At 37.5% G+C, this 24,415-nt stretch overlaps 4 protein-coding genes across 10 annotated transcripts; all 4 read left to right on the forward strand.

Annotated features, from left to right (window-relative positions):
• The first annotated feature begins 407 nt into the window (after window positions 1-407).
• On the forward strand, window positions 408-1,790 carry LOC112199237. Its single transcript, XM_024340281.1, has 4 exons — window positions 408-522; window positions 607-705; window positions 800-1,348; window positions 1,711-1,790. Exons 1-4 carry the CDS (start codon window positions 408-410, stop codon window positions 1,788-1,790), a joined length of 843 nt encoding a protein of 280 aa, XP_024196049.1.
• A 2,273-nt stretch (window positions 1,791-4,063) lies between these two features.
• LOC112198119 (probable magnesium transporter NIPA2) lies at window positions 4,064-9,492 on the forward strand. Its single transcript, XM_024339171.2, has 9 exons — window positions 4,064-4,337; window positions 4,470-4,684; window positions 4,838-4,894; window positions 6,220-6,310; window positions 6,505-6,665; window positions 7,179-7,306; window positions 7,394-7,531; window positions 8,217-8,309; window positions 8,952-9,492. Exons 2-9 carry the CDS (start codon window positions 4,558-4,560, stop codon window positions 9,138-9,140), a joined length of 984 nt encoding a protein of 327 aa, XP_024194939.1. The 5' UTR covers window positions 4,064-4,337; window positions 4,470-4,557; the 3' UTR covers window positions 9,141-9,492.
• A 2,743-nt stretch (window positions 9,493-12,235) lies between these two features.
• On the forward strand, window positions 12,236-13,570 carry LOC112199238 (keratin, type II cytoskeletal 1). Its single transcript, XM_024340282.1, has one exon. The coding sequence runs from the start codon at window positions 12,236-12,238 to the stop codon at window positions 13,568-13,570; it is 1,335 nt and encodes a 444-aa protein (XP_024196050.1).
• A 1,374-nt stretch (window positions 13,571-14,944) lies between these two features.
• LOC112196179 (TMV resistance protein N) lies at window positions 14,945-23,237 on the forward strand. 7 transcript variants are annotated; one of them, XM_024336482.2, is made up of 9 exons: window positions 14,945-16,297; window positions 16,788-16,863; window positions 17,911-18,410; window positions 18,768-19,869; window positions 20,000-20,278; window positions 20,392-21,996; window positions 22,096-22,255; window positions 22,394-22,945; window positions 23,030-23,237. In XM_024336482.2, the coding sequence occupies exons 3-8, from the start codon at window positions 17,917-17,919 to the stop codon at window positions 22,849-22,851; spliced, it is 4,098 nt and encodes a 1,365-aa protein (XP_024192250.1). In that variant the 5' UTR covers window positions 14,945-16,297; window positions 16,788-16,863; window positions 17,911-17,916; the 3' UTR covers window positions 22,852-22,945; window positions 23,030-23,237. The 7 variants fall into 7 exon arrangements, with proteins under 7 accessions (XP_024192250.1, XP_040375163.1, XP_040375162.1 ...); XM_040519229.1 differs by having other exon boundaries at window positions 14,945-15,976; window positions 16,151-16,297; window positions 22,096-22,945; XM_040519228.1 differs by having other exon boundaries at window positions 14,945-15,576; window positions 15,813-16,297; window positions 22,096-22,945.
• Window positions 23,238-24,415: the final 1,178 nt, after the last annotated feature.

Genomic DNA, 24,415 nt, shown 5'->3' on the forward strand with positions numbered 1-24,415 from the left:
GAGCAAGAGTGAAGGCACTTAAGCTTGCACAAGGCAGCCATGCAGATCAATATGGCTTGTTAGAAAGCTATGCTCATGAGCTCAAGAAGAGGAATCCAGGAACTTCTGTTTGGATTCACACTGAACTTGATGGAGAGCTTGCAAGGTTCAAAAGGATCTACATATGCATCGAGGCATTGAAGAAGGGTTGGAAGGAGGGGTGCAGACCCTATATAGGGTTAGATGGGTGTCATTTGAAATCAGTACATAAGGGGCAGTTGCTTTCAGCTATGGGGATTGATGGGAATAATGGGATTTATCCCATTGCATGGGCAATTGTGGAAGCAGAAACAAGGGAGACCTGGACATAGTTTTTGAAATTTTTGAAGATTGATTTAGATATACATCACAGCACTCATTACACATTCATGAGTGACAAGCAAAAGGGCCTTGAGCAGGCTATAAAGGAGTTATTTTCAGATGCTGCACATATGCATTGTGTCAGACATCTCCACAATAACTTCAAGTCAGATGGACATCAAGGTTTGCAATCTCTCTCTCATTACTTTGCTGACCTGTTTTATATGTTACTAGATTTGTAATAGTTTGTTTGTATTGTGTCCGTAGGATTGGAACTGAAGGATAAACTATGGGCTATTGCTAGAAGCTGCACAATGAATCAATTCAGGGATGCTTTGGAGGACATGAAGAAGAGCTCAACTACTGGTTGACAATGGTGCATGGACAGACCTGCACAACATTGGTCAAAGTCACACTTTGATCCTAAATTCAAGTGTGATGTTTTGTTAAACAACCACAGTGAGAGTTTCAACAAAAGCATCCTACCAGCTAGGAAGAAGCCCATACTTGGTTGTTAATTTGGAAGACATAAGAGCTGCCACAATGGTGAGGTTAGCTAATAGAGGACAATCTGGCCCTAATTGGAGGTGTAATGTTGGCCCAAGAATTGAGAAGCAATTGAAGAAAAATGCTGAGCTTAGCCATGAATACAGAGTTATCAATTCAAGTAATAACATTTTTGAGATTCAAGGAAGAGGTGTAGCATGTGCTAGTGGTGTGGTGGCTGCACATTCAGTTTCATTGGAAGCAAGGACCTGCACTTGCAAGAGATGGGACATCTCTGGGGTACCATGTGGGCATGCAGTAGTTGCAATTCACTCCAAAGGCTTGAGGCCTGATGATTTTGTGCATGATTACTTCACCAAGAACACATACATGAAGGCTTATGACCCAGTAATGTTCCCAATATCTGGAGTGGCTGAGTGGGACAAGATACATAGGCCAATTGCACCTCCTTTTTATAGGAGGCAACCTGGGAGACCCAAAATGTCAAGGAACAAAGAACAAGGTCAGTCATCCTTCCTCTGCACAAATTTTTGTTATCTGTTATGTTTCAACTATTTTGGTCATTATTTGTTGTGAAATTATGACATATATCTGACTTTGTTATACCTATTGCAACTGGTTTTAAAAGGAGAAGTGCCCCCCCCCCCCCCCCCCCCCAGATGGAGCAGAAAAGCTGCCAAGTGTCTATTACTCACAGGTCAGTTGTGGAATATGTAAGAAGAAGGGCCACAATAGGAGGACATGAAAACAGAGCAACCAAGTATGGTTATCAATTTCATTTCATTTTTGTAGGTTCACACTTGATGTGATTGGAAAATTTAAATTAACTGTTGGGTTCATTATGTGTTGTTGGAATGCAGCAAGGTGAGAATGTGGTGCAGCAGCAGGCAAATGAGGGAGAGCAGCAGCAAGATCCTCAGGAAGCTGAACCTGTCCAGCAATAGCACAATGAAACTCATTATGTAGAGCAACAAGTTTCTCAGAATTTGGAAGAGTCCCAACCAACTTATGTGCCTTCCCAGCAATCACAGACTACTACAGCTTCAGGAAGCTCCTCCAGACCTGGTTTCACAAACAAAAGGTTCAAAGTCCTTGCTCATAGAAAACCTAGACCAACAACAGCTCCTCCATCACAAGAAAATGATTCTCACTAGGGTTTTAGTGTCCAATGTACTTTTTTGTATTTTTTTGGGTTTGCTAGACAATGCAGAATGCTAGAGTATAGCTCTATTGGGTTTGCTGCACAATAGTTTTTTTAGATTTGCTAGACAATGCAGATTGCTAGCCTATGGTTTTGTTGGGTTTAATAACTCAAACAGATGTAATTGGTATGTTGCATTTGACTCTAGCTCTATCAAAATGCATTCTCTGTTTCAGGTTATAGCATTTCAGATAGTCATTTGTGGTAGGATGAAATTAGCCATCACATGTACTTATGCTCTATCGGGCCAAAAACATTAGGTACCAAACTGATATATAGTTTCAATAGCCCACCTTTTTCTTCAACTTTGGCGCCACATTCTAATTATATGGTTGACAAATTTGGCGGTAAAAGTCACTGGAGTCCAAAAAAACATCAGGAGGGAAAGTATGACTGGAAATTTTGGCGGGAGTGAGTGAAGGGATGAAACTACCCTTGTAAATTTGCCGGGTGGCAAGCTCCGTAACGGAGTTAACGACCATATATACCAATCTTCGGTCGGGCAAAGAACCTCAGGTACCAAGGTGATATTTTTTGAAGTTCAAGTACCAAAATTTATAAGGCGGAAAAGTTCAAGTACCGTACGGACCATTTTCTCACACACACACACACACACACACATATATATATATATATATATATATATATATATCTCTTCTGATGTTTTGAATAATATCAACTCATTATATATATATATATATATATCTCTTCTGATGTTTTGAATAATATCAACTCATTCTGAAGATGGTGAGTGCAATGGAGATTCAAGATAAGCCAACTTGGGCGTGCAATCAGTGCCAAAATAATTGCGAAGGTTAAGAGAAAACTTGAGTTACCTTTTTCGGTATCTTCTATGAAAAACCACCACTACCTCAATCATCCTCTCTCTGACCAGACCCTGTCGTGTCATCTTCCATTCGTTACTGATGTATTTTATCATCTCTCTAGTTGAAAAAACCTGAAAACTTGTTCCTCCTCTCTCTTGCAGCGTTTCTCTTTTTAGCATCCTTGTCAATCCAAATGACATTTTTTTTTTCAAAAAGGTTATTGAGGGAATTAAATTTATCAAAAAAAAAAAATTTTAATGAAAAGGGGTGGGGGTGTTAATAAGTGTAGTAGGTGTATACAAATTTCTCGGAGAAATCATGCTGTAACAGTTCAGCATGACAGCATTTGAAATATATTGGTTTAAAACTCCACTCCTAAATTAATTAACAACATGATTAGGCAACTAAAGGAATACAGTGCCAATATACTTTTAAGATTGAGATAGACAAGTTTAAATTCAAAATTACACATAAAATTTGAATTAAGGAGAAGATCTTAATTGTTACATAAAACGAAGATAAAATGTGCTCATTTGAGCTACTAGTCTTTTACTCATTTTTTTTTTTTCGATTCACTATTTTTCATTTTCAACCATTTTTTTCCACCTTTATTTAAATCCATTTTTTTCGCTCTTCTTTTTTTCAATGAGGTCTTATATCTCTCAAATTGAGAAAAATAAGAACAATGTCTCAAATCAAGCTTTTTGTAAATTATAATTATACATCACTCGTATTTGCACACAATAAAAATTAATCCATTAAATTTAATTTAATGCTAAAAAAGTTTCAAATTGACACGCACCAATAACACGTGAGCCCAAATCAAAATCAAACCGACTCGTGTCTCCAATAGGTCCATACACATGCTTAAACATAAATAATTTTGTATGAGATCACTTGAAGCCAAATGACACCCTTCCTCATAGACACAGTTCCTTCCAAGTAACTAAAAATCATAGTGACCAAATCATTCACAACTACTCCAACAGGAAATCCCTAATCACCAGTTAACATCCAGCTAACTTCCTCATTGGAACAGAACAAGTGAGCTAACAAAACTCCAAAAAAAACCTAACTAAGGGCATTGCGGTTAAAAAACTTAAAAACAGATAAGAGTCAGGATTAAAACGGAAAAATGCCAACGGTGAAAATAGGGTCATCTTCACAATTTTCAAATAATGACATTCACAGAGGCATTATAACCAAGGACGCGGGATGCGGACGAGTCCAGTTTTTTGAGTCGCCAATGTAACTGACTTTCCGTTTGCCTTTGCACCTCAAATCTTCTTTTTCTCTTCTCTCTGTTTTCTCTCTCTTTCTCTCTCTTCGTTTTTCCAGAAATTCCATAGCCATCTTCACCAATTCAATCAAGGGTTCTTAAAGAAAACGAAAACCCAATTCTTAACGTCATCATGGTGGTGGGTTTCTAGCTCCCATTGCCTTATTTGCAGTGCGCCAAGACGGTATGTTTTTTATGATCAATCAAGGTCTCTTCTTTATGATCTTTCCATATCAAGAACGTGTCTTTGTTCATATATGCAAGGTATTGAATGCTGGGGATTTTATGATCTGATTTTGGGTATTAATGGATGTAGGAATCAAATTTGGGGTTGGCAATATTTCTTGGCCCTGCAAGATTTCATCTTTTCTTTGTTTTTGCTATCATCTGTTGTTGTGTGACCAATGGGATTGTCGCCTGACAATGTTCATGGACTCACTCTAGCGGTTTCTTCAAGCATTTTTATTGGGACTAGCTTTATAATCAAGAAGAAAGGCCTCAAAAAAGCAGGCACTACAGGAGTTAGAGCAGGTTTGATTTTGTTCATCTTTTGGCATAGGTTTGGTCATATAACAGTAGGATGCTCAAGTATTTTATTTTAGTCTTTGATTAAAATTGGTTCGTATATGTGTCTTAGAACATTGTTGTGATCAATCTCAATATTTGTTGTTATAATTTATTCAGGGTCTGGAGGGCATACATACTTGTATGAACCCTTATGGTGGGCTGGGATGATATCAAGTAAGTTTTGCCCGTCTCTTCGGATTTTTTTTTTCTTTTTTCTTTTGAGATTCTTGTTTTCTTGTTTTTTCATTTTTTCTGAAGACTATGAATGTTCTTTTGGATTCTTGTTGTATGATGCTTGCACATACATTGTTTCTTTTGTCTTCAACTGCTAAGAAATTAATAAAATTTATTGAGGATTATTAAATTACTCTTAACGGAAACTGCTGTATAACCAACCAATTTTTTTCTGTTATATTTTGCTTACAAAGGACATGCCAAATCTGGCGGCCACAGACTCTAGTAGAACCATGACAGGTGGCCATGACCATGCCCTGGCATCATCACAAGTTCCTCCATACTCTTCTGGGATGTTAAATTGACATAGATGCAAATCACTATTGCATACTATGCAGTGTGCACTTTGCAAATATAAAGCATATGTATCCTATTCCACTTGGAAAATTTGGTCGACTAGATGACTACACATTTCAACTTTTAAAACTTAAGACTATTTGCTATGTTATACACGATCGCTAAGAGCATAAGCAGAGAGATATCCCTAGTTCTATGGTTGTTTTTGGCCTTCGTCTTCTCCAGGAGTTCAATTTGCAAGCTTTAGCCTTAGGGTCAGAATGCAGGGTCTTTTGATGCTGGTTGACACAAAAAACAATTACCTTTACTAAACACATGCAAGATAAAAAGTCACGAGTTGAGAAGCATTTAATCTTGAGTCTTTCAGGCTTTGCTTTTCTAGTTTTCATGGTAGAAAATGTGGTTTTGGGTGGGTAAGGTGTTAAGGTTCTCTTTGATCCAGAAATTTAGATATCTCCAACTGATACTTAAACGGTCTGGAAATGATATACTATTGTTATAGATGTGGAAGTAGAACGGGGTTTAAATTTTTTCAAAAGTGATAGCAATAGATACCAAACTTGGATGTCTGAGTAGAATGTGCCACAAATGTTATACTTTAATTGGCATGAGTATATGTTTAACGTTGTTTTGTTTCTATATATATCCACATTTGGGGATGAATTGTTCACATGAACACTTGAACTAGCCTGCACATGCACACACACATGTATATATCTGTGTGTGATTCATTTAGTTGTGTTATTTTGATTCTATATATGAGGTTATATAAGTTTCTTATCAAGACGAAAAAAGTGCTTTCTATTGTGAAGTAGTCATTGAGGATGTTTTCCTTGGGTATGAACTGCATATGTTGGATTTTCTCTACTATTAGGTTGAAATTAGGTGTATATAGTTGTGTGCTTAATTCTCTGTTTCTTCTTTTCCCTTTTCTAATTTGTTAATCCTCAGTTTCTGTTCTTTTACAGTGATTGTGGGGGAGATAGCTAATTTTGCTGCTTATGCATTTGCTCCAGCAATTCTTGTAACTCCCTTGGGAGCATTAAGTATTATCGTCAGGTATGAAACATCTTGGCACTGACTTGTTGATCCAAGAGAGACATCTATTGTTGTTATAACATATTCTTACAGGCACGTGCATGAGCACTTGCATTAACACATTCGCTTTCACCCAAATTGTATTTGTGGAAGCATGTGTGTGTTTATGCCCATGTGATTGTTAGTGTTTTTATAACGTAGACACTATTATTCAGTGCAGTGCTTGCTCATTTTGTTTTGGAGGAAAAACTGCATATATTTGGAGTGCTTGGTTGTGTTCTTTGCATGGTGGGCTCTACAACTATTGTTTTGAATGCTCCACAAGAAAGACAAATAAATTCTGTTAAGCAAGTGTGGCATCATGCTACACAGCCAGGTAAACTCTATGATTAAATAATGCTTGGTAGTGTTTACATTTACTTCTGATTACACCAAAACTAGATATTTCTTTTCAACTGATGCAAATATATCAAAATGGAAAGAATCAGATGTAGGATGCTTGGTTTTGCTTTTACATTATACATTAATTGTCAATAAAGGGTAATTAAGCTTCTTTAAATGTTATTGGAATATTGGTATATTAGATCAGTATAGGAGTTGAGTGAGCTTATGGGAAAACAGTTATAATAATGGTTTATGTGGGGAACGTGAAAAGGTAGACATCTTTGTATTGCAGTAGACTTGATGTGGCTTGTTAATTATCTTTCTTTAAAATTGTGACTTTTAAACTAAGCTATCATTTTGCTGAAATGGTGTGCATAATTTGAATGAGGAATACTGTTTAAGTAAGTTAGTTGGAGGACACTGTGGAGATAGTAGGCATGGTTCCTTAGACACTGTTTTAAACATTTAAGACATGAATATACAAACTAACCTTTTCTATTTTCAGGTTTTATTGTCTACACAGTTTTCGTACTGATTCTCGTTGCCGTCCTCATTTTCCAATTTGTTCCACGTTATGGGAAGACCCACCTGATCGTATATGTTGGAATTTGTTCTCTTATGGGCTCTCTCACGGTCAGTTTTTAAACTTTGAAGCTTCTTGACATATCTTGTCCGAGTCTTCTTCTGTAGTCTTTATATAATATTGTGATGCTTCTGCAGGTTATGAGTGTGAAAGCAGTGGGTATCGCTCTGAAGCTGTCCTTTTCAGGAACAAACCAATTTAAATACTATGAGACATGGGTTTTTGCAGTGATAGTGGCAGTCTGTTGTATTTTTCAGATTAACTATTTAAACAAGGTAAATAGTTCCTATCAATAATCTGCAGAATGTCCCTATCTTTTGTCTGCATAAGTTATAAAACAAGATGTACGTTGACACCGAAAACTTTTAAGGTTTTCTTAATGAGTTTTGCTTTACTAAAGGTTATGGAAAGTAGTGAATGAAATCCAATAACATCTCAAACAGAAAACCAACAAATAGATAAGAAAAATAAGCCAAGTAGTGTTATTCCCTTAAATGATAAATTCATATTGATCCTAAGGGAATTGATTTTTTTTTTCTTCAAAATGAGAAGACTTGCATTGCATTTTGTCGTGTAGTGTCCTAACCTTGGGCTTGAGGTAATAAGTTTGTATTTTTTTTTTCGTCATAAAAAGCTTATTAACGGAACTTCATTTACTTGTTATGGTCTGTACTTAAATATGAAATTGATACTTCAGGAATACTCTGTTCTCTTACCTTGTTTTTCTTTTCTCTTTTGTTTTATTTTTATTCAACTATATTGTATTTTTTCAATCCTAGTACTGGGAGTCAGCTTTTGTCACCTTTAAATTAAACATACATCATGTAGAAACACATATAGTTAGAGTCCTGGGTTTACAATTTATATTATATAGATAATTTGTTTAATCTGTCTTAAAGGTCTCTCTCAATCTTGTCATCATGCAAATGCTTAATTCATATTATTGATTCGTTTTTGCAGGCTCTGGACACCTTTAACACTGCTGTAATATCTCCAGTCTACTATGTGATGTTTACAATATTCACCATTCTTGCCAGCGTTATCATGTTTAAGGTGATTTAGTATATGACATGTACTTTTAAATGTTTCTCAATGCTTTGATTTTCTTTTCTTTCCTAGAATTGTGGTTGAGATCAGTTCTATAATCTACAGAAATATCAGGTCCCTTGCATAGTTTTATGGAAAATAAATGACTTTAGAGTCACTACTGTACAATTCAAGGTTCAAATGTCACCTTCAGAATTGGTCTTTTGACATGTGATGTGATCGAAATGTCAATAATTTCAATAATATCTCGAGTCTTGATGATAGACTTTATGCAAAATTTTGTAAAGGAAGCCATGCAACATGATTGATTCCATGGGACACCCCAAATGTCTTAAGTATATCTTGTTTATTTTGACTATGTCATTAAAATGGATTCAATCTCAGTCCACACTACCTAAAATTTCATGGTAAAACCTGATTTCATTCATTGGGAAGAACAATTCTCAACCCAGTGAAGTGATAATATCTTACATTTAGAAACTATCCATGTTGCATCACTTGTGATAATTTCATGGTAAAACCAATTTGAAAGTATCCATGCTGTATCACCTGTGATAAAATCTTACATTTCCATTGTGATTTAGTATTCTTTTTTTCTGTTCTTTTGGGATTCTCAATGTCTCTTTTGCCTTTTGATTACAATTGCAGGACTGGGAGTCGCAAAGTGCGTCTCAGATTGTGACTGAATTGTGTGGTTTTGTTACTATCCTATCTGGTACCTTTCTACTTCACAAAACCAGAGATATGGGAAATGATCCACCTAAGGAACCTCCTGTCTTCCAAAGTCCTCGTGCGTCAGAAGCACCTTCATCTCCACTTCCTATTAGCCAGAGATAGTCAAGTTTTTCATCTTTTGGTCTCCTTAGATACTCATGGCAAGTGCCATTGCTTGTTGTCATGGGAGGATGGAAAACTAGGGGATTATACATAATCATTTTGAGGCCACATGAGAAGGGCAAGGTCTATAGGGTTAAAAAAAGATACTGATGAAAATTAGTTGACCTTTTCAATGCAAAGATAAGCAGGATTTTCACTGTTATTTGTAGTGAGGGATCCACAAGTAGGCTTTTTTTTTCCTTTTCTTTTCTTGTTTCCACATTTTTTCTTCTTCTTTGGATATTACAACATATTGTAGGAATCTATTAGAGATGAAAATTACAGGCGGTAATAAATAATTTCTGATTCTTTAATGCAAAACACTTTTTCTTGTAAGCTTCTTTGTTCCGTTCGTGAAAAATTCCTCTTCAGAATAGAGGTCAATAAACAAAAGCACACTCTTTCTTGTCAATCTTGGATGCTGACCTTATAGGGAGTTTTCTTGGAAAAATGAGATGAATAACAAAGAACTGAAGAAGCAAAAGGTTGGACAGTCCCCAAGAACTTTGTTTAAATGGAAATCACAGCCAAATTACCTAGTAGAAAAGTATCATACTTTCATAAATACAAGTTCCTTGAATACACTAGATGTCTAAGTTCGAAACCTAAATATAAACCCAAAACCCCAAGAAACAGAAGAATCAATGACCACTAATCTGCAGATAATATCTGCATTTGAGGACAGAAGTCTCCCAAAGCTTTTTGGGTTTCCAGATCAGGCATCAGAACCCTTAACTAGCGTCACAGCTTCATCTATTCTTTTCACACCACTCATCATTTCTTCGACAATAAGAATGCCTCTGATGGAACAACATATACCAGACTTGCATGAGGCAGAAATTAAAGAATTAATGAGGCCATATTTTGAGCATGTCACACATGTTTCTTTTGTTTTTTAGTTTTAAATTAAGGGCCAGTGCAGCTGCCCTAAACTGCACTAGCCCTCAAGTCTTGATTAATGGAACTACTGAATACAATGAGGGAACATAATGCCTAAACCGCACTAGCCCTCGAGCCTTGATTAATGAAACTACTGAATACAATGAGGGGACATAATGCCTAAACTCCAGATTACAATATATCTCAAGAGGATATCTCAAATAATAATTGATCAGCGCTCTTTCTTGATGTTGAGGTTTTGGTCTTTTCTTTTGTTTAGTGCCGGAAATAAATTCATCAATTCAATCTTTTGATACTGACCGCTTGACCGAATTGATGGTTTCGATTAACCAAAAATTGCACCGAGGTATGACCGTATGAGCGCTGTGTTGCAACTTGTAACATAACTGGGAACTTGGACAAAGTTTGGCCAAACACTGAAAATGTGAATTTAGTTTTTTTCATGTTTGCATAGTTGGTGGTGTTGGAATCACAAGGAAGATAGGAACACAACCCAAGTGGAGGTGGAGCTCAAGGTAGCCAGAGGAGGAAGAACCTAATTGTTACCGAATGATTGGTAATTTCAACCGTCTCCTCACAAAAAACACAACTCAAAGGTTGAACATCAATGCATCTTGCCGAAAATAAATTTGGATTTGGGTTGAATATATTCGTTATCTTTCACTAAATGGATATAATTTTAAGGCGATTTGCTCCAAATTCGGTCCGTAGAAAGATTTTAGAGCAACTCCAACAGCTTCCCTATAATTTCTGTATTATAGGGAAGCAAAAGTCAAAACTTTAACCTATTTTTCTTTTCCAACTCCAACAGATTCTCTATTTTACAACAATCTCTACAATATCCATATTCTCCCTTAAAATTTTAGAGTTTGCTGTAAATATAGGGAATTTGGTTTTCTCTTTCCTCACTTTCCCTAAAATAGGGATAGTTATAGGGAATCTGTTGGAGCAAAAGAGGCTTATTTTTCCCTAGGTGCGTTTGGATAAGAAAATTATGAAATCCATAGGAATTTATAAATGATGGAATCTCTAACTCCTTCAATCTAAAATTCCATTAATTGCAATTTCTGTTGTTTGGTTGTATCCATTTAGGATTTGAAATGTGTAATAAATTAAGAAAGTTTAAAACAAATAAAAAAATAAAATAGAAAAAAACCTTGTTTTGGAAATGAAAATTGAATACTGCAAGGGAATTCGTAAATGACACCTATTTTAGTGGAAATTAAAGTGAGAAATTTAAATGATGAATTCCTTCGTTTTTTTCCACAGAGAATTTAAAATTTCCAGTTTGATAATGCCAAACGATGGAATTAGCTTGTAGGAATTATGAAATCCTCACTTTCAATTAAATTCCATCATATTTTCCCTCATCCAAACACACTCTAAAGTAGAGAAAAATCAAAATATAGAGAATCTGTTGGAGTTGCACTTAAATCGATCACATAATATAAAATTAAAGTATCAAAATAATTGTTTTGAAATTTTAAATAACCATAGTGTGCACAGTGGTCACACTGTGCACAGTGTGGATCAAGATCTAAAAAATGTATAAATATCCTCAATATTTTCTAATTTTTTTCTTTACAAGCAACGATATTATTTTCACATCTTTTCCATGATATTTGATATTTTAATTATTAGTATAATTTCACTTCCTTAAAAAAAAATGCACAACATAATTAGAATAATTACATCAGATGTCAGTGTAATTTCACTTCGGAATTATCTATTTTACCTAGAAAAAAACAAAAAGGAAGAAAAAAGAGAAAAGAGACATCCACGAAATTTGATAAAGAAAGAAACTTACCACATAAGGATTTTAGACAACAAAATCTGGTGTCCCTGTATTTACTCTGGTGGTTTCCACATATAGTCCTCAACTCCGCAGTTAAAGCTGTCAGTCCCCAACTCTCTCTGAATCAACGGCTTCACAACTTCACAAAGATCACTCTCCTCATCTTCCCCAACGAAATCCACCACCAGAAGTTCCCAATCTCCTTCTCAAGGTAAGCACTCACCTTCTTCTCTACTTTGCTGCGCAATTCCGATGTTTTCTCGATCTGGGTCCGTCCAATTCCGGCTCTTTGGGGTTTTGTTGCATGCTGTGTGAACTGGGTTTGCATCAAGATTGAGACTTTTGGGGTTTCAAGATTGAAATGGTTCCCCCAAGAAGAAAGAAATGGACGGAGGCCGAGGAGAGGACTCTGATCGATAAATACGGGGAGATGGTGGCTGATGGGACCCTGGCTAAGATGAAGACTAGAGAGAAGAAGTTCAAACCCATTGCTTATTATGTGAATTCTGTGCACTATGTTCAAGACCCTGTTGCCTACCGCTGGCAGTGGTCGTGGAAAGATGTGTCCACTAAGGTCCAGAACATGAGGCACCAGTATCTGCTTGTCAAGCAGAAGATTAAGAAGCAGCAGCCGCCGGAGAGTAATTCCGGCGGAGGCGGTGGTGGGGATAGTAGTGGGGAGTGTAGTGTGGAGGAGTTTGATTGGATGGAGGGGCTTACACATTGGGCTAATTTCTTGAGGTATAAGGAGGTTTTTGGGGATATTGTGGGTAGTAATGGGAATGATTTGATGGGCGGTGGAAATGGGGATTGTGAGAATGTTGGGGGGTTTGTGGGGGGTGGGAGGGGAATGGAGATTTCGGAGTTTGGGCAGATGGGACATTCGGATGGGGATTTCGGGGGAGGGATTGATAATGGGATGATGGGGTTGGGGTTTGAGTATGATGGGGAGGAGGGAGGGGAGAATTTTAATGGGGATGTTAGGATGAGGGAGGATGGAGATGGGAGGTTTGTGTGTGAGGAAGTGGAGCAGAATGGTTCTAGTTTAAAGAAGAAGAGGAAGAGGGAGGTTTCGACTGCGTTGGGAAAGAAGGCGTGGGCTTTTATCGGTAACCAGCTGGGAAAGTTGAGGGACATGGAGGCTCGGTTTGAACAGCGTGAGGCGGAGAGGGAAAGGGTGAGACAGAGGAGTGAGAGTTTTAGAATGGAGTGTGAGCAAGAACGGGAATGGAAATGGGAGGAATGGGTGAAGAAGCAGGAGGAGAAAGAAAAGGCAAGGGAGCAGTTGAAGAAGCAGAGGATTCAAGAATGGGAAGCATTCGAGAAGGACAGTGAGGAGAGAGAGAGAAGAAGAAGAGAAGAAGCGTTGATTCATGAGAGGGAATGGGAGGAGAGGATGAATAGGAGGAGGTCAGAATGGAAGAAGAGGATGGATGATATGTTGGGTCACCACCGGGCAGAGATGGGCCAAATGCAGACTCGCATTCTCCATGAGCAGCAAAATCTTACGAGCCAGTTATTGGGGATTGTCTCTCAGTGGACTGCTCATCCAGCTGGACTGTCTGATCATACCGGTGCAAGCAACCATTATTTATCACAGATGATGCAGAATTTGCACCATGTGAATAGTTTGGATCATGACGATGCTAGGGTTGATGGAGATAATCAAGATGATCAGTTCATTGTTGACGGATGATGTCTTTTCTTGTAAAACTGCTCTCTGCATGTATGCAATAATCTCTGCAGTGGTGGTGGATATGTAAAGGTTAGTGAATTGCTTAATGTACTCTGATGAGTACTTTGTTCAGTTAGGTACGGTTCTATACTGATCTGTCTAGCTTCAAATCAAGTCAATAAGGGCTATTTATTTGTCAATCCAATTTTAAATGTAACTATCTGGCTTAGAATGAATAAAAGTTGCTTTTTCCCCTCAATAATATTTTGGCACTATGAGTGTGAGAACAGATATTTATAGTGTTTATTAATTTGTTGGGTTTTGATGTGGCACTCTGATTTCTCCTTTTATGTGGAGATCTTGTTTTCTGGGTTTGACTGATAAATTAGCTTAGTTATAGCTCTCCTTTATGTGTATTAGTTTTTCTATAAGGATCTAAGTCAAGAGGAACAAGCATTAGCAAAAATACCGCTTGCATCTGAGTTGTTTGACATGTTTTGTACTTTGGTAAAATACTTTTCTGTAGTAAAAGCCATGGCCGTGGCTGTTCAAAGAATTCCACCTCCCTGATAGATTTCACTATGGCTCGTAATATGCCATAAGGAAAATTACTTCAGAGTTTTTTTTTTTTTTTTTTGTTTATGCGTAGGATACACATCCTTCTGTGCTTCAAATGTACAAATATTGATGTCCCAAAATGATTTTCTCTTGGCAGAGATGGTTTCAAAAGATAGTATGATGGATTTAGTTTGTTTTTAGCTTAAATTCGCATAAAAATGTTAAAATCCAAATCCCAGCTTAGCCTTTAGCCTAGATGAATGCCATTAACTGAAATAGTTTTTCGATAATTGTTTCTTGCTAGTTACAACCATGTTTCGTTCTATCCTTTTGGAACAAGAGAATGTACCTTGGGTCAAATGAAGGGCTATTTGATACACGATACTTGCAGCATTTAAGGTGATAAGCAATGAAGCTAAGAAACTAAAAGATGAGGGATTTCAGTTTTCTTCTTGGCCATATGGGATATTTACTGTGTGATATAAAATAAACAATTGCTACTTTGTGATTATTGTAGGAAACAATTGCTACTTTGTTTGCAGACTCTTAGGTAGGGAAAAATGTATCCTCATTTGTTGTCCCTTCAATATGGCTGGAAGAGGCACATATATGGTTTTGGAAGAGATAGCACCACTATAAATATTTCATGTTTCAATTGAAAAATTAGTTTTTTATATAAGCTTGCAAAAATAGGTGCATATATATATTTCTCATCTTAACATATATCCATGTCTGTATCTGTCTTTTGACATTGTGGTGGAACTCTTAAGATGTTTATGAAATTCAATACATATAGGTTTTAACTGCACATGAGGGTTGTTTTGCCAGGAGCTGCTGTAGATTTCTCATATAAGCTTTGTGCACTTTTTCCAAGTTCTGCAAATCAATCACAATGTGGCCTGTGGTCGGTTATGGGATCATTAGAATGTGATCACCACCATTTTCTGGGCTTGAGCTTGATATCAATTCCAATATCTTGGACCTTTTTGGTGCATACGATTGGATTGGATTTGCTAACTCATTACAGTGAAGGAAGAAATGGAGGCTCATTTCTAACTTTTCTGCAAGTTGAAGAAAGAAGATGGTGGTTAAATGAAGGACACCTATGGTTCCAATCTGCACAAGATGTGATATCAATTCCTTATAACTAATCCAACTTCTTCCCTCAAATTGGAGAAAAGTTGGAAGTCAGCCTCCATTTCATCCTTTAATACACGTTGAATCTAAGGATTTTACACATCCAATCAGTCCAAGTCACCAAAGGAGACCATAAAGTTGGTGTGTGTTCATCTTAAGGAGGAACATCAGCTCTTTCCTCTTCACAAAAAAGGGTGAACGAAGGATGAGAATGTAGATTCTGTTTTGATTTATAAGTAAAAGTTGAATGTTGGATTTGTTTTAGGTAGTCACACATCCAGAGGGATATGGATCAAATGTAAAAAGAAGGGATCCAACATCAAACTCCGAAGGTATGGCTCTGCTTAATTATGGATAATATTATACATACCCATGAGCAATGGACATGCAGACAACAGTGCTGCCAGTTTCCGAAGTCTGCAAGTTCTAGAATGAACTTGTATATATATAAATCTATATGTATGTGTGTGTGTCTATATATATAATTTGTATTCAAGAAGCACTTGCTTTTGTTGTCATAATGCCTGATGTTGTCACTATTACTTCCCTAACTCCTGCCTCATGCAAGTCAACAATGGGAAGAAGCTGTGCAGTTATCTGAAAACATGATTGGCAGCAGAGTATTTCTGGTATTGTTACATTCAATGGTCATTTGGATGCTTTAGCCTTCATGCAAGGAAGGGAAGCAGCAGAGACACTTGATTAGTTTTGTGGAAGAAATGATCGATAGGGGTAAGGCCTGATCCTTGAACTATTACTTACTGTTGTTTAGTCCTTAAGTTTATGGTATGTGCCATTTAGGTCAATGTGGACAAGCCCCAAGGTTGTCTGATGAAATGGTTGGTCATGGAATTTTATTTGATGCCATAACTTTGACAATGCTTTTGATACTCTCTTCAAAACAAGGATGACAAAAGGGCCCCCAAAGCATTTGAGGCACAATTCAATTGGTATGCGATATGGAGTTGAGCACAACTAACAGTATGTTGATTGAAAAATATTGTCTGAATGAGAAAGTGGATAAGGCAAATGAGATCTTTATTTTACTGATAGGTAAGGTTTATGCCCTTGATATTGCTTGTTATGAAACCTTCGTAAAAAAACTGATTAAGCAGTAAGGCATGATCTGGAAAAGCAGAAATCTTTGAGAGGTTTTCATCCTGCAAGGCATTTGTATCTGTAGAATAAGTTTTGTCCCTTGGTGATGAACAACAGTACGCAAATGTAGATCTCTTTTCATTTCTTAATGACACAGTTTGAGCAATATATGATTATTTTTGCATTCTTTTCGGAACACAGCCCACCAGATCTCTTAGACTTGGCCAGAATTTTTGTTTTTTGTTCTGATAAGTTGAGATGGAAACTCCTGCATATATTGAATTATACATGTTGACATTGTTTTCTTTACTTCAACAATTACAGTGACTAGGCTTACTCAAGATTGGGTATAAATATGTTCAACTTCAAATATCGGTGTCAGCACAATTGCCATTTATTCTGACATTTGATTTGATAATAATTCTGTGGTTTCTAAATCTTTCAGTCGACAGCAAAGAGCCACATATAGGAACTTATGCTTGTTTCTTTGGGAGCTTTGTAATTTTGTGAGCACATTTCAGGTATTGACCAGGTTTATGTGGTTTAGTACTTGTCATCCTGTTTATACTATGTTTATCAGTCAGGTCATTTTCTTTATACTTTAGTCTTGAAGCTGCTTGTTCTCGATCATTTGTGTAGTCTTGAATCTGATGGTAATGTCGTTAATTATCACTATGATTTATATACTCTTATTTACTAATTAACCTCTGTAATATAAGGATGACAACAGATAAGGTACACCAACGACAAAAGGTCTTGCAAACCTTATCATTTTCTATAGTGATTGGCATGATTGTGGTCACTGGATTTCTGCATAACACATTTTAGAAGCTGGGTTCTGGACACTTTTTCTTTCATATAGGACTGATACTCATACCCTTCCAAAACAAAGAAAAAAAAAGGAAAAAAAAAAAGGACTGATACTCATATTGGCTTGTTAAATTTATTTGGTAACTAATTCCTCTTGTTTGGGATTGCAGCATTTGTGCATATTGTTGGGTGTAAAGTCCAGTAATGTTACTTTGTAATTTGAAATGAAGTGGTGCAATGATGATGTGTTCATTTTCTTTTCTTTTTTTTTTTCTTGTTAAAAAGGGCGGTGATGTCGAATTTGAGACCTTAACCAACACTCAACAAACTTGTGTCTTACCTCTAAATCAAATGCTAATCAACAAGATAATATGTTATAGTTAGGAACTTGAAAATTTTGTTGAATTGGGATTCTTGCATGAACTATGAAATTCTAATTTACTCACTTTTGCATGTTGTCTGGATGTGATCTAATTGTCTTTTTATCATATGTTTATTACTATATATTATCTTTTTTTTACACCACTTGGTCAAAACTGGTGGGTTGGATTGAACAGGAATTTTATATGCTCTAAAGATGGGTTAGACATTATTTAATCCAATGGTGCTATTCTGAAAACCGCGTCGGAAACATAGCAACGAAACTTCCCTCCTCAGCACCTTTGTTTTATTAGTGACTTGAGATTTGAGAATCATTGCAACTCTGCCTCTTTCTTCTTCAGTCCATAAACTTTTCAGTCTTTCTTGTTTTCTCACAGCTTTCAATGGTGATCATTGAAGAAGCCTCTTATTCATCTCCTTCTTCCACCCGTCCATGGAAATACCATGTCTTTTTGAGTTTTAGAGGTGAGGATACACGCAATAATTTCACAGGACATCTGTGCAGCGCTTTGCGTCAGAAGGGAATCAACACCTTCATGGATGATGAGCTCAGAAGAGGAGAAGATATATCAACAGCGCTTCTCGAAGCAATCGAAGAGTCAAAGATTTCAATCATTGTGTTCTCTGAAAACTATGCATCCTCCAAGTGGTGCTTGGAAGAACTTGTCAAGATCCTCGAGTGCAAGGAGTTATACAAACAAATGGTTTGGCCAATTTTCTACAAAGTCAATCCATCGGATATACGAAATTATAGAGCTTGCTTTGGGGAGGCACTTGCTAATCATGAATGCAAATTCAAAGTTGACATGGAGAAGGTCCAGATATGGAAGGCAGCTCTTAAAGAAGCGGCAAATTTGTCAGGGTGGACTCTCTCAGAGTATTTTTTCTAGCCACCTCTCTCTCTCTCTCTCTCTCTCTCTCTCTCCTCCTCGGTTTCTTTGATAAGAAATGAAAACTTTAGGATTCAAGAGCCATAACTAATCCCATTATATATCATCAAGTTATACAAATTGCAATAGTAACTATTATCAATCAAGTATACAATTAATTTCAAGAAGATAATATCTAATAGCTATTTACTCTACTCTCATTGAAATATATGTTTTATTTTATTGTCTGTGACTGCACATGTGAATTGTGTCATTGTGTGTTTGTATTCTGAATTAAATTTGTTTATTTTATGTGTATGGAAAGTGATTTCATTAATTATTTCCTACACTTGCAAAATGTCCAGGCATCGTTCTGAATCCAGTTTTATTCATGACATCGTTGGAGAGATTTCAAAGCAAGTCATAAACCATACATATTTGGATGTGGCCAAGTACCCAGTTGGAATAAAATGTCGTGTGCAAGAGATCCTTGAGCTTTTAGATGTTGAGGGAAGAGACGTTCATATGGTAGGGATATGGGGGGCTGGTGGAATAGGTAAGACAACAAATGCTAAAGCTGTCTATAACTCAATTGCTCATAAATTTGAAGGGATTTGTTTTCTGGAAACTGTTAGAGGAAATTCAATGGGTGCCAAAGGCCTTGTCAAACTACAAAAGACACTTCTTCGTGAGATTCTAAAGGAAACAAAATTGAAGGTGGCCAATGTAGCTAGAGGAATCACTATGATCAAGGAAAGGTTGCAGTACAAAAGAGTTCTTTTAGTTCTGGATGATGTGGATGACATGGATCAGTTAAACAAGTTGGCCGGTGACCCTAGTTGGTTTGGTATGGGTAGTAAAATCATCATAACAACAAGGGATAAGAAACTGCTGAGAGGTCATTGTGTTAATTTGATATACGAGGTCAAGGAATTGGACCATGATGAAGCTCTCGACCTTTTCAGTATGAATGCCTTTAAAAGAAGTCAACCTTCAGATGGTTATGTAGAACTCACAGAACGTGCAATATGCTATGCTCAAGGCCTTCCATTGGCTTTGACTATTCTAGGTTCTTCTCTTTGCAATGAAAATGCAGAGCTATGGCAAGCTGCATTGGATGGTTTCAAAAGCAGCAAAATTCAAGATATTTTAAAACAAAGTTACGATGGATTGGATGAGAGAGTAGTGAAGGAAGCTTTTCTTGACATTGCATGTTTCTTTAAAGGTGAAGAGAGAGCACATGTGATAAAAATACTAGAAGCTTGTGGCTACAATCCAAAGTATGTTATCAATGTGCTCATAGAAAGGGCCCTCATCAGTATCGATCGTTATGATTGCATCTGGATACATGACTTGGTAGAAGAAATGGGTAGAGATATAGTCCACCAACAGTCACCCAATGATCCTGGAAACCGTAGCCGGTTGTGGTTTCATAAAGATGTTTACTATGTTCTGACAGAGAATACTGTAAGTGTATATCTTAATTCGCCTCAACTTTAATTATTTTTGTTTAAAATCCTAACATCTAAGTAGAATATGAGATTTAATTATTTGAGAAAGAGTTTGGTTTGTTAAGACCATTGCATTTTCATACTAGGGAACAACCAATGTTATAGGCATCAAGGTGGAGCTGCCTGAAGATTCAGATGTGATATGTTTAAGTGGTACCACTTTCTCCAACATGCGAAATCTTAGACTTTTTATACACCGTTCCGGATGCTATTCTGGATTTGTTGATAATTTACCAAATAGCTTAAAGGTAGTTGATTGGCCCGACTGTGACTTACAATTTTTGCCATCCAATTCAATTCCAAGAGAACTTGCTCCAATCAATATGCCTAGGAGCCGCATCACAGTATTGGGAGATGGATTCAAGGTACGTTCTTTTGGATACACATGTAGTGTGTGTGGTGGTTTCATTTACTTATCTCTAGCTTCTCATCTGTTCCTTCCTCTCCATCATTTTTTTGTTTTTGTTTTGTCTTGCAGCATCTGATAAATCTGACATCAATAGATTTAGAAGATTGTCAATACCTAACAAAAGTCTCGGACATATCTGGAAGCCCAAACTTACAACGTTTGAATCTAGATCATTGTAAAAATTTAGTTGAAGTGCATCCTTCTGTTGGATACCTTGAGAAACTTAATTATTTGAGTCTTTGGAACTCCCCTAGGCTTGAGACTTTTCCCACAGAAGTCAGTTGGAAATCCATGAGGGAGCTTCTGCTTCGCTCTTGTAAAAGGCTCGAGAGTTTCATAAACATTGTGCACAAGATGGAGTCCATTACATATATGACTCTAAGGGGAAGTGGCATAAAAGAACTGCATTCATGGATTGGATGTTGCACTTCCTTGGAAATTTTGGATTTGGGTGGAACTCCAATCAAACGACTGCCTTCAACAATTGAAAATCTTACTTCTTTGAGAGAATTGAAGTTGTCAGGAATTCCCATTAAAGAACTGCCTTCATCGGTTGGGTACTTTACTTCCTTAATGGAATTGGACGTGTCTAAAACTCTTATTGAAGAATTGCCTTCATCAATTGAAAATCTTACTTCTTTAACAAAATTGGAGCTGTCTGAAACCTTCATTACAGGATTGCCATCATCAATTTGGTATCTCACTTCCTTGGAGGAATTGGACGTGTCTGGAACTCTCATCGAAGAATTGCCTTCATCAATTGAGTATCTCACTTCTTTAAGAGAATTGAAGCTGTCTAAGACTCGCATCAAAGAATTGCCTTTATCAATTGGGTGTCTCACTTCCTTGGAGGAATTGGACGCGTCTGAAAGTCTCATCGAAGAATTGCCTTCGTCAATTGAACATCTTACTGCTTTAACAGAATTGAAGCTGTCTAAAACTCCCATTAAAGAACTGCCTTCATCAATTGGTTTTCTCACTTCATTGCGGGTATTGGATGCTTCTGAAACTCTCATTGAAGAATTGCCTTTGTCAATTGGAAATCTCATTGGCCTTGATGATTTAGCACTAAAAGGATGTGCAAACCTTACAAATGTGCCGCACAGTGTTTACGGAGGGCTGCAACAGCTACGATTTCTAGACCTCTCTTGGTGCCCAAAACTGGTGACATTTCCAAGTAGGGCGAGCGCTTTGGTTTCATCAAGTGCAGAATCTCTTCCTTTGATGCTTCCAACTAATTCAAACAATGGGCATGATCATCCTGGTTCATTATTGTTTCCCCAGCTACTGCGTCTTGATTTTGAAGGATGCAAATTATCAGTCTCTGATTTCCTAATGAATCTTGACTGTGTGTCCACATTACAGAGACTTAATTTACTTGGAAGCAGTTTTGATAGTCTCCCAGCATGCATCAGCAAATTTCTTCAGTTGAAATCTCTTGATTTAAGTGGTTGCAAGAGGCTTAGAGACATTTCAGAACTCCCACCAAATATAGCATATATAAATCTGGATGATTGCGTATGGTTGGAAAGATTTTCAAATTTGTCCAATAAACTGGAACAGAAAGACACTCCAGTACTTCCTCACAGGATGGACTTGTCTAATTGCCATAGACTGGTAGATAATCTTGGCACAGACATGGTGTCGAAGATGGCAAAAGCATTACTGAATCAGGTTTTCCATCTCTCTCTCTCTCTCTCTCTCTCTCTCTCTCTCTACACATACACACACAATCCCGACTAATAATAATTAACACAACCATGTCTCTTGCAGATGGTGTATGACGCCTCACATCGGAACGGGAAGTACTGGAATATTATACTTCCAAGTCTCCCGGGAATTGGAGTTCCAAAGTGGTTTGACAGGGGTGAGGTCGACACTAGTGTGCTTCGTGGTCATGAAATTTTGATAAAAATCCCTAGGAATTTGAAGGGTGAGAGAATAGGATTGGTTGTCTGTGTTGTTTTTGAAATTACCAAAGATTTTTCCCGTGATTATTGTGGTTGTGCTGTGACTGTTGTGATTGATAAAAAAAAGGATCATGACAGTGTTTGCCCTTATTATGACTCAGAAAAGAGAAAAGCGACAGAGTCATCGGCTCATGATCATGTATACGTGTGGCTGACATGTATTGATTTCAAGGAGCTACAGGTGGTGGATCATGTGGTTCGAGTGATTTTTGACTCAGATGGCAAAGGGTTGCTCCTAAAAGGTTTAGGGGTCCACCTGGCTGATATGAAAGAGGATCATGCAAATGGTGAAGACTTGGCACGAGAAAGATATAGGCAGAGCATTTCTGATCAGGTGGCTTTGGACGTAGAAGGGGCAGCTGTATCATCATTAGTATCAGATGACACCAATTCCGGGGAAGTGCATGATGATCATCATGATGGGGAGCAAGATCAAGAACAAGAACAAGAACAGGAACCTCATCTTCCAACCAAAAGATTTGAAAACTTGGCAAGACAAACAAATATAGGCAGAGCAGTGTTATCATTTGTGAGGTGCTTTGGAATTACCTGCTTGTGATTTTGGTCACGCACAAGGTGCAGCTAGCTCTAGAATCATCAAGTACCAATCGAGTCCTTGAAGTACACTATGATCATTAATAGTTGGATTCCAGGTATTAATATACCCTGCCACAGAACCTCTTAATCTGTTGTGATAATTTTTCACTGACCTGCCTTTTCTGCATTTTCATATTTAGAAGAAGCCTTTCTTTTGCCGAAGTTGATATCCAAGGATGACGGTTGATGGTGATAGGCAGAGGCACCAATTGATCTGGACTAGCATGTGATGGTCATCTCTCGATCAATCCACACGAACAAGGCTGGGTTTGTCCTTCAATTTCAATTTGTGTCTGCTTATTGGTTGTCTGTGTTTAAGTATAATGTATTTGAGAGAGATTGATGAGAGAGATGTGTTATTATTATTGAGAATAGGAGCCCTATATATAGGGATTACAAAGTGCTAGTTCTAATGTTACAAGGAATACCAATCCGTGTAGGATTGGGAAATCTAGAACCTTCTCTCCTATTGCTACTCCTAGTTTGATAAGGCACACTAAATCGATATTCCTTCAACACTCCCCCTTGTGCTGCTTCAAACTTGGTGGTGACGCTTCATCTGTTGCCTCGTTAAAAACCTTGCCAGGTAACAAAAACCCTGTGGGATAAAAATAACCCTGGTCGAAGGACAAAAAGAGCACAACACGTCCTTCACTCTTCGAGATCGAACATGTAGACATCATAACTCCCCCTGATGTCGATATCTCCCCCTGATTGCTATAATCGTGGGAGTTCGGATAACTTTCTCAATCCGATGCTCTTCACATGTTTCTCGAAGGTGGATTTAGGTAACGACTTAGTGAATAAGTCCGCTACATTATTCTCTGATCGGATTTGATTCACTTCAATCTTTAGAAGTGATTGTTGTTGCTGATTATAAAAGAACTTAGGCGATATATGTTTGGTGTTGTCGCCCTTGATGAAACCTAACTTCATTTGTTCAATACAAGCTGCATTATCCTCATAAATGCATGTAGGTTCATTTGTGGTAGACTTCAAACCACAACTTCCTTGAATGTGTCGAATTACAGACCTTAGCCATACACATTCACGTACAGCTTCATGTAGAGCAATAATCTCTGCATGATTTGAGGAAGTAGCAACAAGGGTCTGTTTTGTAGACCTCCAAGATATCGCAGTGCTTCCCATGGTAAAGACATAACCAGTTTGGGAGCGACCTTTGTGAGGGTCAGAGAGGTACCCTGCATCAGCAAAACCCATCAAGACATCATTGTCATTTTGATGGAGGGAGATAGGAGAACGCCGGCCACCATGAGCGGTGGCGGCTCCGGCGTCAGCAACATGGCCGGCGGCCATTCCATGGACAGGGGCGTTTTGCCTTTTGGGGTCCAATCCCAATTTTCCGTCATTCCTTTTCTCTCTGTAGGGATAGAATAGGCCCATATCAATCGTACCTCTTAGGTATTGAAAGATTGTCTTTATACCAATCCAATGGCGGCGTGTTGGCGCAGAGCTATGTCGAGCTAACAAGTTCACTGCGAATGAGATATCCGGTCTTGTGCATT

This window comes from Rosa chinensis, chromosome 4 (genome assembly GCF_002994745.2).
Source record: "Rosa chinensis cultivar Old Blush chromosome 4, RchiOBHm-V2, whole genome shotgun sequence".
In the NCBI taxonomy this organism is placed as follows: Eukaryota; Viridiplantae; Streptophyta; class Magnoliopsida; order Rosales; family Rosaceae; genus Rosa; species Rosa chinensis.